This window comes from Sarcophilus harrisii, chromosome 1, assembly GCF_902635505.1.
Source record: "Sarcophilus harrisii chromosome 1, mSarHar1.11, whole genome shotgun sequence".
Lineage (NCBI taxonomy): Eukaryota > Metazoa > Chordata > Mammalia > Dasyuromorphia > Dasyuridae > Sarcophilus > Sarcophilus harrisii.
This window is the reverse complement of record NC_045426.1, coordinates 353,386,876-353,403,856: the sequence shown is the minus strand read 5'-3', so window position 1 is coordinate 353,403,856 and position 16,981 is coordinate 353,386,876. Positions and strand designations below refer to the sequence as shown.

Genomic DNA, 16,981 nt, shown 5'->3' with positions numbered 1-16,981 from the left:
ATTTATATAATGGTAAATAATATTTGATCACAAATGTGGTTACATGGCATCACATATCAAATTCTTTTAAATTATATTTTTTGGACAATATTAAAAATACCTTCAAATTTAAAGTAGTATAATGGATTGATAGTTGGTGAAGAACGAATCAAACAGAAAAGGGGAATGAAGTTTAAAAAGTGGGAGAGGGTAATATTGAGGGAACTCATTCATGAAAGTATCATATGGACTATCATGTCCAACCAAGCAAATTTGATGTAGACAATGAATGGATATAGCTCATTAACAAATCATTTCGCAATGGAAAACAAACCTTATTCAGGCATCTTACCATCATCCTTCTTTTTACTTTTGCATTCTTTAGTCATTTGAACGACAGATAAGTAAAGCAAGCTGCCATCATATGATTAAAGAATAGAAATGTTAAATCTAGACTTGGAAATTAGCATAAATGTTTATACGCTCAAAGTACAAGAAGAGCAGAGTAAACAAAAGTTAAAATAAATTATTCTGACTTGACAATAAAACCACCTAAAAGCAATTACAAAATGCTTATTTGTATGTAAAGCTAAATAACACAATAATAGTTAAAAGTGACTAAGACCACTAATACCATATTCCTTCATATTATAGTCACAAGTATTATCTGTGTCATTTGTTTTTAAGACATGGTAAGCATGAGGAAAATTGGAAAATTTTGTAAATTATAATTTAAATTATAACTTTGTATATTATATATTGTAAATATATAAATTATAATTTAAGTGGATAGATTTTAAAAGTCAATTTAAGTTATTTGGTTAAGCCTGTGAAAAAAACATTGAAATCTGCCATTTCAGGGAACTCAGATCTTACTCATGTCTAGGCTAGGGAACCTCACTAACAGCCCAAAGTTATTACCCACAATCTGTAGTCTTTCTACTGTTGAAAGCATCCATGCTCTGATTATTCATAATTCTGTGTACAATCCCAAGTGCCAGTCATTCATTACTTGAGCAAATATTATTTACTTACAAGGCATAGGATCAAAATCTGTACTTATATATGAAAGAGTTGTTCAGATTCAGCAGTTAATTAACTTGCAGAACCATTCAGAATCAAGCTTAAATTCTATTCTGTTAGCCTCATGCTGAACATCAACCAGGATTTAAGCCTAACTTAATTGTTAGACAACTATCTTTGGCCAAGAGGTAGGCACTCCACCTTTCTCCTCTTCTGAAGTTAAATTCCTTATAAGCTGCTAAGAGAAAATAAGTGGCTCTGATAGTCCAGGTGTATAAGCTATACCTGACCTAACTAGGGTCTTCTACACATGTCTAATAGGATAAAAATTATCCCTACCTATTATCTACAATTACATTATTTCTTCATTAAAATTATACAAGAAATATTGTTTTATTGCAAAGCTTAGTTTTTTGAAAGATGTAACAAAATAATGGCCAACAGGATCAGCTTTATTCCAGTTATTCTATTCAGTAAAAGTATTTTTGTTTTATAACAGAATGAGAGACTAAAATTCAAGTTTTAATATTTATTCTATTTATAGTCAATGCCAATATATGGATATTAACAATTTTTTATTAAAAGACTACACTCTCATGTTTAATATTCTGGTTTCTCAACCTGTTTTTATTTTTCAGCCTGTTTAAACAACCTGTTTTAAACCATATGATTTTCACATAATTATCAGAAAGCCAAAATTTGTTCAACATCACAATGTTTTGTTAAATATTAATTGACTCTAAAAGTTACTAAAGAATCTTAATTCTTAATTGCTATGGATTATGTATTTATTTTTTAAAGAATCATTAGAATTCATTACTAAAATGTGTTAATATTCCTCTCCACATTCAGGACAAGTCTCACCTGTTTCTTATTATAATGTTCAATTCAGGTTCTACATGGTCAGCTATTATGAACGAAATCACAGAATAGCAGTTGGAGCTCGCCATGGTTCAGTGGCCCTGTACGACATCCGGACTGGAAAATGTCAGGTAAATAAATCATTGTGACTTCCTCTCCATAAAGTGTGGAAGTTATTGAAAGCAAAGAGAGACTAGCACTGCCCCAGTTGACATGCGGAGCTGCTGGAACATTATGGATAATACTAAATGGATCAATAGTTTAATGAAGGACTCCAGGAATATAAAGCCCTACTGTCTTCATTCACTGGAACTGAAGGGCTGCCATAGATGGGTTAATAATAGAAGCCCAAAGTAAGGTGTTACTGTTCACAAACCACCCTATAGTAAACCTTATTTTAAAAAAAATTTGTCTGGCATTATGCAGGATTCAGTTGTGTTGCTAATTTTTCCAAGTTTCTTTATAAAATCAATTTATAATGCTACAGTTTGATAATAATTATGAGTGTAAAAAATAGCCTTTCAATTGTTAATTAACATGTGATCTTAGCAGAACTAGGTAATAGAGTTTTCAGCCAGATATATTATAAACTGCTTTGAATTTTGAAATTCGAACTTAATCTCTTGATGTACCTGAATGAAAATTAATTTTCCTGTGCCTGTATCAGTGATGAGTTTATTTTTCATTTTGATTCATCCTTTCTTACATTTCATTTCACATCATTACTAATGGGGACATATCTATATGTTTGCTCTTTCAAAAGACAAAATATAAAGAAATTCAAAATTTACCAAATTAATTGAGGTTTCGAATTGTCTGTTAAATTAGGCTTGATCGCAGGATAATTAAAAGATGAATTTAATAGAGAATTGGTTGAGCCTGTTAAATTATTTGCTTATGCTATCATGAATTATTGGATTTATTTACATAAATTTTCTGGTCTTAAATGAATTTTGAAAACATTCATCAATCTTGACTATTTATTAAGTTCCTTACAAGTAAACTATATATTTCCATGATGAAACCATATTAAAGTCTCTGTTCAGAAACTTCCTTTAAATTATATTTAAATGTCTAGAGGAAAGAGATATAGACTATTTCTGAGAGAAATTTGAAGAAGTAGAAAAAGTACTAGATCAGTAGTCAGAAAATTTAGGGCTAAATCCCTGAACTGCTATGTACTTCTTGCAGTGACCTTGAAAAAACCACTGAGCCTCTTGAATATATAGATCAGTAGTTTTTTTTTATATTCCTTTTCAGTATTAGTAAGGTGAAGGAATTGGTTTTCAAATAAGAGAAGAGAATGGAATCTGCAAATTGTAGACCAGTAAACAACTTTTTTTTTCTTGGCAGAATCCTAAATAGATATTAAACTTCTGGTGTTAACTAAACATCTAGAAAAAGGACACATAATTGAATTAATCAGCTATTAAATGATTACTATTAAATGATTATGCTCAAATCTGTTCTAAGGACTGAAAATAACAAAGCGACACCTGCCTTCAAGGAGCTAACCTCCTAAAGGGATGAGACAACATAAACCTAAATCAATATGTATAAGATACAAACAGGAGGAAAAAAGTCTTAGAGAAGAAGACTGGCATATATGGCAGAAGATCTTGTCCTAGGATTTATGCACTTGTTTCTTTAAAAATTTAATAACTAAATGGCTTTCTTTGTATAATCCTATGTGTTTTATTTTAGTCATTTAAAAACATTCTCAGGAGAAGTCATCAGCTTCATCAGCAATTGAAAATAGTTAAATAAACCATAACCCCCTGTGATAGGCTGTTTAGGAAGATCCACAGACACTTAGTTGCATTAAGTAGAGATTTATGTCTGGCAGACCCACCAGCAGGCTATCGTAATAGTCAAGGCATGAAGTGATAAGATAGTAAACAAGGGTAATGGAGGGTCCATTTGATATAATAGACAGAAAAATCCTTCTGCAGCAACTGTTGCTTTGAGTTGACTGTTAGTTTTGGTAGGGGAAAAGAAGAAGCATGTCCTAATCATGAGTTCAGCCATTGCAAGGTCACAGAGATAAGGAGATTGACAATCAATTATGAAAAATAGTAAGTAAGCTGGTGTGACTGGATCATAGCTCATAGCTCATAGAATAGATATGTAAAAGGGAATAATATATTTAAATACTGGAAAGATAGAAGGAGCCCTAATACAAAGAGCTTCACAAAACAAACAGAGGAATTTATTTTTATTCCTAGAAATAGTAGGAGGCAATTAGAGTTTATTGAGTGAGGATATGTTAAGATCTATACCTAGTGAAAATCACTTTAGTAATTATATGAAGGATGGACTAAAGTAGGGAGATACAAGGCAAGAAATCGTATTGGAAGTTTATTAAAATAATACTGAAGAGAGACAACAAGAATTTGAATTCAGGTGGTGGCTGACTCTGTGAGTAGAAAAAGGATAGGCCTGTTAATTTGTCATGTCATATTCAACTAAATATGTTCCAAACTGAAGTTAGTGTCTTTCTTACAAAATCCTTTCCCTTCCTTGTTGCTATTGAAGGCACCTCCATCTTCCTAGTCATCAAGGCCCCACACCTAGTTATCATTCTTGACTCCCATATTTTACCTTCAATATCCAATATGTTGGCAAGGCCAATCCATTTTACCTTGTATCTATCCAGTTCTTTCCTCTGACTCTCCATGACCTTTGTATACTACTTCAGCACATAAGACTTGGATTACTGCAATAGCCTATTCGTGGGTCAGCCAGCATGTCACAAGTCTCTGCTTAATCCAGTTCATTTTTTGCTCAGCTGTCCAAGTGAACTCCCTGAAGTACAGATCTATGTTACCTCTTTGTTTAATAAACTCTAATAATTTAGTAGTGCAGTGGATAAAAGGTTCAATAGTGCAGTTCAGGACTCAGGAAGGTCAGAGTTCAGATTTGGCCTCAGATATTTACTAGCTATGTGACCCTGAACAAGATATTTAACCTGGATCTGTCACAGTTTCCTCAACTGTAAAATGGAGATACTAATAACATCTACTTCCTAGTGTTGTTGTGAGGATCAAATGAGTTAATATTTGTAAAATACTCAGCACAGTACCTAACATATAATGAGTTCTTACTAAATGCTTTGTGTATATTATATTTGTGTGTATATACGATATTCAAATATAACTTTTTATATATCTTGTCCATTTTCTTCTGTTTCTTAACCTCCTTAAATTTTCATTCTTTAATGCCTTTGGAATGACTATGTTTAGCTGCATTTCTTTCTAGACTTTCTTTAAACTGGTCTTAACCTCAACTTTATGAAATAATACTGTTCATAATCATCCATCCAAGTCTATCATACTCACTTATATTCTAAATCAGTATTGCTTTTGGTCACTATTTCTTTGTGTTTGGTAAGTCAGTCCAGTTTCTGTTGATTAAGATGATTGTCTCCATTTACCTTACATCACTGTAACTTTTATATGAAATTATTATAATCAATACCAGTGTCATTTCTGCTGCTATTTCTCATTTTTCTTTATCAGTTTCTTATTTAAATAGTTGAAGATTAAATTGTTTCAATTGAATGCCAAATGTTTTTCTCATAATTATCCATTCTGTTAATTCTGATGGCCTAGGATAAGTCAGTGCCATGACTGGACAAATGTAGCTAATTTGAGGATGACACATTAATTTTCACTCCTTTCCTGTCTTCTAAAATATAGATATTTTTATTCCTTATGATGTTTTTTCAGGATTGTCCCTAAAAGGCAAACTGTCTATTTCCAGGTCTATATTCAAAACTCTTCCAGTGTTAAGTTCTCTGATTCGGGTTTCTTGGGGTCTCTGGAGGCAGTCTACGTTTCAGTTCAGTAATCACCACACAAGTAGCTAGGGGTTAAAGTCCAAATCCTTTATTGTCTTCTTCAAAGACTGGTCTCCTTTGTTCTCTGCCTCTGCCAGCTTCTTGAGGTCCTCCTGAATGTGTCTTGGTTTCTTTGGGGGAGGCAGGAGGACCACCACCACAATCTCTGTCTTCCAGTTCTTCCTCTCCCTGAGTTTGTCCAAGCTTATATGCTCTCTTATCATAGGTGTGAATCTTGTGGAACTATATAATAAGTACTAAGTATATATACTGAACCAGAGAACTATTAAACACCATGCTAAACAACCATCTTCTTTATCAATTCCACTGAGTTAGCACCTTGTAAAAATCCTTGTTTCAGAGTTCTGGCCCATAACATTCAGTGCTGGTCAGAGCTTGTGATTGGTTGGTAGAGGATACAATAAGAAAAACCAAATCATACTTTCCAGCCTTGGCTTTGGCTACTACTCCCTTCAATCCCATTTTCTTCCCATTAATTGCTTTAGGATGTTTGCAGAGTTTGTCTTTGTCCCTGAAGAGCACAGTTCTCAAAATCGTTGATATTTTTTCTCTTCTATGTCATTGTTAAGTATGTGTTGAAAACCAGAAGCATTGATAGTCAGCCTAGTTAATTAGTCTTAAATATTTAGAACTGGTAACAGGATAGGGATGGTGAAGAATCTACAGTAAAAATCTTCCCACTGGCAAGATTTGCTTTTGGTTTGTCATACTTGCTAAAGTAGCTTATCTTAGTGATTTCCCAATTAATTTTTAAAGTAATACTGTATGAAAACAAGTACTTTGATAGATTCTCTCAAATTAATAGCTAATCATCTATCTAAAGTTAGTATCGTTGTGAGAAAAGCAAATATGTTATTTTATGTTTCAGGTTCAAGCTGAAGACCCTCTTCCTTTTCTTATAAGAGCCTTTCTTATTTCTGATAAATGATCTTCTCAACCACAAGAAACCTATAGCCAAAACTTGTCTTCAGTCCCCCAAATTTATCCCAAAATGATGAGTAATTTTTATATTAGCTAAAACATAATTCTTGAAATCAGGTTCTTACAGGTAACTTCTATCTCTAACTCTAATTCTTATTCTATATTGCTGTAAGATCAAATATCCTCTTGTTATCTGGATCCTTTGACTCCTTTTGGTTAAAAATCCCAATAAACTTGAATTTTTGTTTTCCAAATTTGCAACTTCAGAATTTTTTTTCAGCTTTTACTGTTTTTTTTTTTCTTTATCACTATCCCATCCATCAGCCCACTGATACTTCTTTAGTCATACCTGAAAAGCATTCTTTCCATGGCTTATAGCTTGGTCAGACAATCTTATTGCTTCATGCATAGATTTACTGTCTCATGCATAGGTATAGTCACCTTATTGATTTGTTTGCCCACATCATCTTCTCATTTACTTCTTACCCCTGTGCTACCATCTAAATTTTGGGGGTGGGAAATTGGAGGTTAGGGGACAGGAATAGTGGTGTAGAGAACTTGTGGTGAGGAACTTTCTATATCAGTAAAAATTTGCACCTGCTTTGCATCTTAGAATCTTAGTTGGGGGGAGGAAGAGGATTAGCGGTTAAATGACTGGCCCAGCATAATATAAACAGTCTGTGTCAGAAGCAACACTTGAATCCAGGGCTGGCTATCACATCATACTGTTTTATAGCATTAGATTGATTTCTTCATCTTAAACTTAGCACGTCCTAAACTCTTTACCTTTCCCCTGAGATTTGCCTCTTCTAAGGTCTCCCATCTCTGTCACAATGACTATCATCTTTAAATTCTCCCAGATTTGTAACCTTGTCATTACCCTCCATACTTCACCATCACTAACCTCACATTACCAGTTGCCAAATCTTGTCATTTCTATTTCACATCTCTTACATCTGAATCCTTCTCCTTATTCACCTAGCTACCACCCTCACCCCTTCATGTCCTCACCCAGATTTTAAAATAGGTGACTCATTGATCTCTCTGCGTTGTGTTTCACTACTCCAGTTTATCCTATGCAGTGATGCCAAAGCAGGTTTTCCTTAAGCCCTATACCACTTTTCCTTAATCTGTCTCTCCAATTTATTGAACATTACTCCCCCTCCCACATTCTGTGACCCATCCAAACTGGTATCCACTCTCCTTGTACTGAGCTCTCCATCTGTCATCTCTGTCTTTGCCCTTGTTGTCATCCCACATGCCTGGGATGGATACCCTCGGACTTCTACCTCATAGGAGCCTTCTTTTAAGATGCAGCTCAAGCATCGTCCTCTTCATGAAACCTTTTCCAATCTCCCACTTCTGGTGCCCTCCCTTCCAAATTACCCATAGAGTATTTCTATTCATTAATTTTTTTATTTATACTATATATATGTATTTGTTGCTCTTTCCATTACAGCATAAGCTTCTTCAAGTAGAGATCAATGAATGTCATTCTTGGTCATTGTATCCTCAATACCTAGCACAGTGTCTTGTATGTAGCAGACACTTAATAAACACTTATTTCTTTAATATTTATGGAGTAAAATCCAAACTTCTCAACTTGATATTTAAGGCCTTCTTTATTTCTTCCAGTTCTTCAACAAACATCTTGACCCTGAAGCTATATCTATCTGTATAGTCAATTAATATATCTGGGTTTTAATTTCTTCATCTATAAAATAAAAGCTTTGGATTTCATGACTTCCCCTATAGGTCCAGATTCATGATCCTATGGTTCTCTGACCCTCCATTTATCCATCATTCAAGGAATACAACTTTTTGTACTTTATCATCTCAAATTTGCTACAGATTGTCCATCCATCCATCTATCTATATTCAATGTATTCTTCAAAGCTATCTGACCACTTTAGTCTACAATCTCTCTTTCTGTCTTTGATTCATTGTAATTTTTTTTGCCTGTGTTACTCATTTATTCAGTAATGCCTTGTATTACATTTTTAGGCAACCCAACCTTCTCAACCAGATTATATTTTCATTTAAGAAAGCATAGAATAGGGAAAAGGTAACTAGATTTATATTCAGAAGATCTGAATTCAGATCTTAGATGGAATATTTACTAGCTGTGTGAAGGCACTCTGAGCCAAAGTTTCTTCATATGTAAAATGAGGGTAAATTTACTTGTCCTGTCTTACTGTTTTTATTTTGTTGGGTTTTTTTGGGAGGAGGGTGGCAAGGAGCAGGTTTATAAACTGTTAAAATCACAGCTTCTTGAAATAGTATTTTATCAATGTATATATTGCCACTGTCTATGCAGATAATCTCATTTTACTCTACTAAATAGTTTTGGTTTCTTGTTTTGTTTTGTTTTTGGTTTGTGAGGCTTTGGGGGAATTAAGTGACTTGCCCCAGGGTCACACAACTAGTAAGTATTAAAAGTCTGAGGCCAGATTTGAACTTGGGTCTTCCTGAGTCCAGGAACATTAATCTATCTACTGTGCTCTACTAAATAGTTGTGCCCTTCTACTAAATAGTTGCATGAATCACTATGGCCAAAAAACCATTGTATCATAACCAGTCTTTCTCATAATATGCCTCTCTGAATTTTGAATAATTCTCAGATAATAGAAATAGTTTACTACTGAGCCTAGATATTTCTCTTTCTCAGAAGTTAAAACTTTACTCTAAAGACGCTTTCAAGAATCTAGGGTCACCTCTGAAGACACTATTTACATGAGAGTTATGATGATGGTATTTGCACCTGTGCTTTGCACCTGTTAAATATTCAGTAAAAATGTTTTCATTGATGTAGCAAGCACTATAGACAACTGATGCAGGAGAATTAGAAATAAGTTATTTGGAAAGGACTTTGGATAGGACACAGTAATTGATGAGCCCATTGGGATTCTAAAAAAGGAGAAATTATTAAAGATGCCATTTGAATTAGCCTTTCTTCCTTTCTAGAGAAAGCATCCAAATAGAATGCAGTTACATCTAGGAGAACCTGAGATTAGCTACCTATAAAAAATTGTGCAGTTCTTGAAACTGGGGAGAGATGAACCTTAAATTGAAATGTTCTTTTATGAATCAAGTGTTTGCACTTAATCCACAATGTGGCTAAAATGCATTATTTTTGTTGCCTAAAATAATGAACAGTAATATGCTTCAATACTTGTAACTAAAAAAATGTTGAAATTCAAAATTGAAACTAAAGCTTTTTGTTGTTGTTGAATGCTATTAAATTTTTGAGTTAAAAGCAGGTTTAATTGAAGGGGGTTGAATGAGGTAGATGACAGAAAGCTGAAAGGATTCACACAGTTCAATCCTTAATCTGAAATACTAAATCCCTTTTATAACATTTCTAAATAAATGATCAAACCTTTGCTTGGAAAAGGTCTGCAATGTCAAGATCCTGTGCATTATCTTTGATTAAATGAAGCATTCCATGATGGGAAATTTGTTATTGTTAGGGAATTTTTCCTTGTATGGAGCTGAAATCTGCCTTCTTATAGCTTCTATTCATTGTTTTAGAACTATCTTCTAAAAACAAATAAATATATTTCCTCTTTCTTAGTGATACTGTGTCTTATTCCCTTTGTGTCCTCACAAATCATACTTTGGAATGCAGTTATTCTACTATTTACAAATACATCTAACAATTCATTAATTTAACAAACATTTCATGAACACCTGCTTTGTGTAGAACATTGTGCTAGGTTCTAAGGAAGATATAAAGTTTAAAAGACAAGGCTTCTTTTCTCATGGAGCTTACTTAAAATGTGTGATAGGAATGAATGAATATAAATAATTCTAATGCACAGTGGTACATGAGCACACTGAAAGGCCTGTTTAAAGGCTAAGAGGAAGGGTATAGGTGACAATGTATACAGAGACATAGAAGGTTGGAGGTTAGAGAAGATGTTCCAATTCAGAGAGGAGTCCAGTTTAGTAAGAGCATAGAATGTTTGGAGAAAAGGTAGAAGATAAAACTAGAGAGATAGGTGATACCAAATTATAGAGGGCTCTTGATGCCAGAAAAAGGAATTTGAACTTTACTGGTGTACTGCAGGAAGTATGTCATATTAGTATGTTTTCCATGGCTAAGATATTATTATCTGCGTTTTGTCAAAGCGAGTCTCATATTTAAAAAGACTTCACTCACTAGATTATAGAAGAGAAAAATGTTTGTTTTAGAACAAATGGAAAGAAAGTTTCAATATGAAAGCAAAGAAGAAAAATATGATGAAGAGACAGAAACCTATCTTGACTTGTATGAGAAAATTTGATATTAGTAGAATGTGATACAGAGAAAGCGGCTCATTAAGTATTGGGAAGTAGGTACCTCCTTATTAAGGAGAAGAACATCAGAATCTCTGAGGAGAAAGCAGCCACATATTCTCAAAGAATGATGATGTGGATCCCACAGGTAAGAGAAATAAAACTTTACACTCATAGGTGCTATTTTCACTATTGCTGCCCATTGAAGAAACTGATTGCAGAAAAAAAAACAAATTTGGAAAGTGAATAATTAGTTTAAAAAATGTTTGAGAATGATATTTGATTTTCTGGAAAATGGCTTAAACTATAAGCATGGAAACACATTCAGAATACCTGGATTTGCCTGGAATCTTAAAAATCTTAACCCAAGGGCTTTAAATTGAAAATGAAAAGATCCAGAGAGGGAATGGACTTGTTATTTAATTAGCATAGAAAATTCCCAAGTGAGGAAACTCCCTCTAATGACTTAGTTTAGTGCTTCTGCAAGGTATAATCTTAGAGAATTACCTAGAGTCGAGATGTCAAACTGCCAGAACAAGATTAAAATGTAATTGGGAAAATATTTAACAAAATAAATAAAATACAACAAAATACAGATAATGTTAATTTCTGGTTTCCTAAATCAATATATAGCCCACAGAGATCAGATTCCTATTTGAGTTTAATACCACTGCAGTACTGACCTAAAGTACTGATAAAGTTAAGCATTCTTCACAGGATCACATAGCCATTATGTGTCAAAGTCAGGGCTTGAAAAAAATAAACAGAAAGCCATCAATCATATGTCCATTAGTTTTTAATGCTATTGAAGAACTAGTGAAGTGTAGAAGAGAGTCCAGGACAGAGCCTTGGGAATAGCCACTGTTAAGGCACATGATATGGATGATGAACCAGGAAAGGAAACTTAGAAGTTACCAGACAAGTAGGTGAGTCAAGAGAGAGCCTTGTCATAAAATCCAGAAAGGATTCAAGAGGAGAATGATCAAAAGTGTCAAATACAGAGAAGTTAAGAAGGTAAGGATTGAGAGAAAATTATTGAATTTAGCAATTAAGAGATCATTGATAACTTTAGAGGAACAGTTTTAACTGAGTGATAAGAGAAAATTGAAGATTTTTGAGGCATAGAGGAAAGGTAGTAGGAGAATACATAGATAAATGACTTTCTAAGATTTTGCTGTAGAGAGGAGAGGGATAGGACAATAGCTGGAAGGAATGGTAGAATCAAATGAAACTTTTCTCAGAATAGTAAAGACTGGAGTATGTAAGCCATTTGAAGTGAGAGGAAAAGGGCGAGTAAAATGGCGAGTAAATAGAGAGAAATTCACAATTGGAAATAAAGAGGGGATGATTGTGGGGGCAAATTTTTTCTTTTTCTCAGTGAGTGAAGTCAGGGTGGAGAAAATAGGGGATGGTTCTTAAGAAATTTTGATGTAAGTACAGGGATAATATGTCCGAGTTCTACCTCACAGGATTGTTGCAAGAAAACAATAAAATGCAGACACTTTATAAGCTGCAAAACACCATACTTGTGACAATGATTTTTATTTTCTATTTCTCTTCATTATGATGCATTCTTTCTTCTTTATTTCCAGTTTACTCTTTTATTCCAATGCCAGAAATGGCTTTTAAATAAATATAGTCTGAATTTTTTTCAATAGATACTTGCATTAGCTTTAGTTATTCTATAAATATTGAGATTTTAAAACTATCAATATTATAAAACTAAGAAATGTATGATTAATGGCCTTGGTTAGTGGTTTTTTTGTTTTGTTTTGTTTTTTGGAGGTTGGTGATAATGTACTATTTATCATGTTTCAAAGTAGTTTAAAATGAATCTTGAGTTCATTAATCAGTACTCTAAATAGTATAGCATATTAAAGTTGATTTAAACTTATTCATTTGCATATATTTAAATCTTCCTTTACTTTTTAAAGTTTCTATTTATTGTTTTTTCAAGGACTTTATTACTTTCTGATTCTCTGACTTTATTTTCATTTCTTTTGTTGAGATAAATTTTGAAGATTTCTATGCTCTTATTGGTCTATTTGTTTCTATATTCACTATTGAGTTCCCAAGAAGCTAATTACACTTTCACCTTCTTATCTGTAATGACAATTTTTAATTGTCTTAATTTTCTTTTATCCCTTTATTTTTCCTTCCAAACTTGATATTTCTTAGGTTCTTGATATTTCTTAGGTTAGATCTTTAATCTGCTCTTTGTTTACTTGCATCATAAAATCAACTTCTTTGCAAATCAAAGGTTTGATACTACATAAAGAAGTAGGGAACTTTAAAGTTATCATGGTAACCCTGAAGTTAGGGTTTTAAAGTTTTATTTCTGTCTGATTTTGATTAGATTTTGAACTGACCTAAAAATTCATCACCTTTTTTTAACTTCACATATGCCAGGCTATGGCCAATGCCCAACTTAATTTCTTCCTTCCTTCCTTCCTTCCTTCCTTCCTTCCTTCCTTCCTTTTTTTTTTTTTTTTTTTTTTTTTTTTTGTTAAAATGAAGCTCCCTGTGGTTTGTTTCCTTAACAAAACACACACACACACGAAATGATGACAGAGTGAGTCCCTTTCAGTTAGGATTGGCTTTTCTATATAAGTTTCACTCACTTATGAAAAACTAAGATAGAATAACTTAGCCTTGAGTAGTAATACTTAATATAAAGATGAGGGAAGAGAAAGGTGTGAAGTAGTCTAGGGAGATGGAATCCATTTCCTTTTTTGAATGGAGCTGTATCTTCTGAATAAGTAATTGTCTTGGATAGGAGATAGAACGATAAAGCATACCTTTTTGCGGGGTTGGGGTGGGTAGACATTCTTTCTCCTTTATGATAATAAAATATTAGCTTCCAAAAGAGACAAAGGATGCCAATTCTGTTTCTTTGGAACTATACCTAAATGGAAATGAAGCAGGATACTTAAATTGTTAGAAAGAACTTTATGATATTATATATATGAAGTTAAGCTCTCATCCTGTAACTACTTATTACACTTCTTCTAAAACCATATTAAGTCTTTGATAAACTGACATTTTCATAGTTGTTTTGACTCTCATAAGAATTATTTTTATTTCAAGAAACTAGAAAATATCTTTGGAATTTATTGAGTATTTTTGTTCACATACATGATGTGATAATAAAGTAACTACTTTAGGGGGAACAAAAAAGATAATCCCAAATGATACCGTGGACCAATGGAGCTCAGTAAGTTGAGTTTGTGCAGGGCTTTTACTTCAACATGATCAAAAGCCACTCCTACTTTAAAACAAAACCTCAGTGGGGTCTCCCAGCAAGAGCTCTCACCAATATCCCCAGGAATGTTCCAAACGGCAAATATGTATTATCAAAGACTACTTATTTGAATACATACCTCAGGAATATGCAAAATTCTTTGAGCTCAAGGAAAGAAAGCCTATTCTTCCACATTACTTATGGCAGCAATATATCATTTCAGTCATATTATAAAACAGAAGTTTGAACTTAGTATGTGAAGCAGTAAATTTAAAAATAGTGTGGCATAATAGATTAAGAGCCTTCCTCAGAGGCAGATAGATACTGGTTGTTACCCTGAGGAAACCATTTGACCTCCAATTATCCCACTTAACTGCTTTAAGTAACCCGAAGAAGAGCTGCTGATCGCCCTAGTGGAGGGATTTTCTGTACTGAAAGCTTCCCTATGCCAGTGAAATCAAAGATCTAGGCCAAGAAAAAAATAAGTTGAAACTCAAGCATTAGAGAAAATTAATTTGCAGAATATACAATGGTGATCAAACAGTTAAGCATTTATTAAGTGCTTATTTTGTGTGAGTCACTATGATAGATTCTTGTAATGTCTGGATTAGCTCTCTGGAGGGCTTCAGGATCAGCCAGAGTCAGGATCAATCAAAGTCCTTGGTCTTTAGGGGAAGAAGTGAAGGAGGCAGGCAAGCTGCCACAGGGCTTGCCAAAGATGTATCTTGGATTCTGGAGTCCAGATTCTCCAGCCTCTCTCCTCCTCATCCTGCTGCCAAGTGACTCTCACTTTTCTCCCTCCACCCTCCAATCCTTGCCCATGATTATCTCAATACCAAACATCCAGTAAGCACCAATGGTGAGGAGAGCTATCACATCACCATCTCATCAAAATATGTATATAGAGCCATTGTCTCACATCGAATAGGTATTTAGCCTTAAGTGCTCAGTTGTCTGATTCAAGCATACTTTTTTGGCGTTTCAGCCCTCTACATCTCTCACTTTCTTTTGTTCACAAAGAATCATACAGGTGATCATACCCTTCTTGACTTCTCAACGAGGTGAGAACTCCAAAAAGGAGGTGATCACGCCCTCCCTGACTTCTCAGGAAGGGAGGTGAAAAACACCAAAGGGAAGTGGGGAGTCAGGTTAGATATTGCTATGGGTTTCTGGGCTGAAGGGTCTTATTAGAAACAGGTATGCACAAACCCATCAGCATGGGAGGTATTACACAAGCACCTAGCAATAAAGCACAGGCTATTAGTGATAATTCTCCCCACAGTCAATGCAGGCTTGATGTGGTGTAACAAACATGAATTGTACATGCAAGTAGTGATATAACAAACAATATGAATCAACATGGTGTTGTAAAAGAGTTCGAGAAATCCTAGAAGGAGGATATGTAAACAATAATCACACATAAGCCTCCTTCAGCAGCCAAGAAATGGTCCCAAACCAATCTATTGTCCATTATTACATGTGTCAGGGAATCCAATGATCCCTGCAAGTTTTTGAAGTCCTGCAACAGTCTTTTTATGTATTTGGGAATCCAATGATTCCTAAGGGTTTTGAAGTCCTGCAACAGTCTTATCACGTCCCAGAGAATCCAGTGATTCCTGAGGGTTTTGAAGTCCAACAATTTTTGATGTCCATGAGTCAACTGCTGTAACTGCCATGCTCTTTCTGTGGTGGGCACAGTCAGTGGTGGAACCACCCAATGTTTCTTGGGACTTCTTCTTTGTGTCAAGTGTCTGTTCCATCTCTCTTTGATAAGGCAAATACGGCTCATTGGCACTCATCTGATCCCTTCTCCACCTGTAGAGATACAAGCAAACCCTCTCCCCCATGCAGTTAACCTATCTAGTCCCTTCCATTCACCACTTTCTGGGTTTCTCCACATCACCTGGCAATTATCTAAAGATAGTGGAGCTGCTCGCACTGGACAGTGGCCTTCCAGTGGGTTATAAAACCTGGAGCCAGTGCATCTTTGTCAAAAATCAAGAAGTTAATTGTACAAAGAGCTAAATTTAGAAATTCTCTAGGGTTATCTGTGGCTGCCCCTTTTGTTTTTGGAGGAGCGTCTTAATGCCTCTGTTTCTCCTCTCTACAATAGTAGTCCTTGAGTATTAAAAGGTATGCCAGTGGTGTGTAAAATCTTACTGTACGCAAAAGTGTGTAAAATGTTTAGAAGTATATGCAGGTCCATTATCTGTTTTTATTGCTTGTGGCACACCCATAATTGCAAATGCTTGGATAAGGAATTCATTGACCATTCGGGTTGTCTCTTTTGCTGCTAGTATTGCAAAAGTGAATCCTGAAAAAGTGTCTACTACAACATGGATAAAAGACCAACGACCAAAAGATTTATAATGGGTCACATGCATTTGCCAAATTTCATTGGGTCTCAAACCACGAGAGTTCTTCCCTGGAGGGAGCGGAGGAGCATGGAAAGGAACACATACTGTACAGGCTTTTACTATGCTCCTAGCTTCCTCTCTTCTTATTCCAAATTGTAAATGTAAAGCTCGAGCAGCCTGATGATATTTAGAATGAGATTCTTGGGCTGCCTGAAATAAAGGAGTATTGGCCAACATGGTTAGAAGGCTATCTGTCTTTTAATTATCATCAAAGATAGGACCTGGAAGTCCACTATGAGAGTGGACATGCAAGATATAAATCTTACCTGGATACTTTCTCACTTGCTCTTGAAGTTCCTTAAAGAGCTGATATATATTAGAGGTTACAAATTTTATTTGGGCTGTGGCAATTCTTTGTACCACACTTACTGAATAGTGTGAATCAGATATTATTTTTATATC

At 34.5% G+C, this 16,981-nt stretch overlaps 1 protein-coding gene across 5 annotated transcripts in view; it reads left to right on the top strand.

The window, feature by feature from the left end:
• The window catches only part of WDR7 (WD repeat domain 7), a 506,900-nt gene that overhangs the window by 376,798 nt on the left and 113,121 nt on the right, over positions 1 to 16,981 (top strand). For all 5 annotated transcript variants that reach the window (XR_004230845.1, XR_004230846.1, XR_004230847.1 and 2 more), the window contains one exon: positions 1,895 to 1,994. Coding sequence is in view for 2 of the 5 variants with exons in the window: in XM_031945925.1 (XP_031801785.1) it covers positions 1,895 to 1,994 (100 nt within the window). In the remaining 3 variants the exon portion in view is untranslated. The remainder of the gene's footprint in view (positions 1 to 1,894; positions 1,995 to 16,981) is intronic.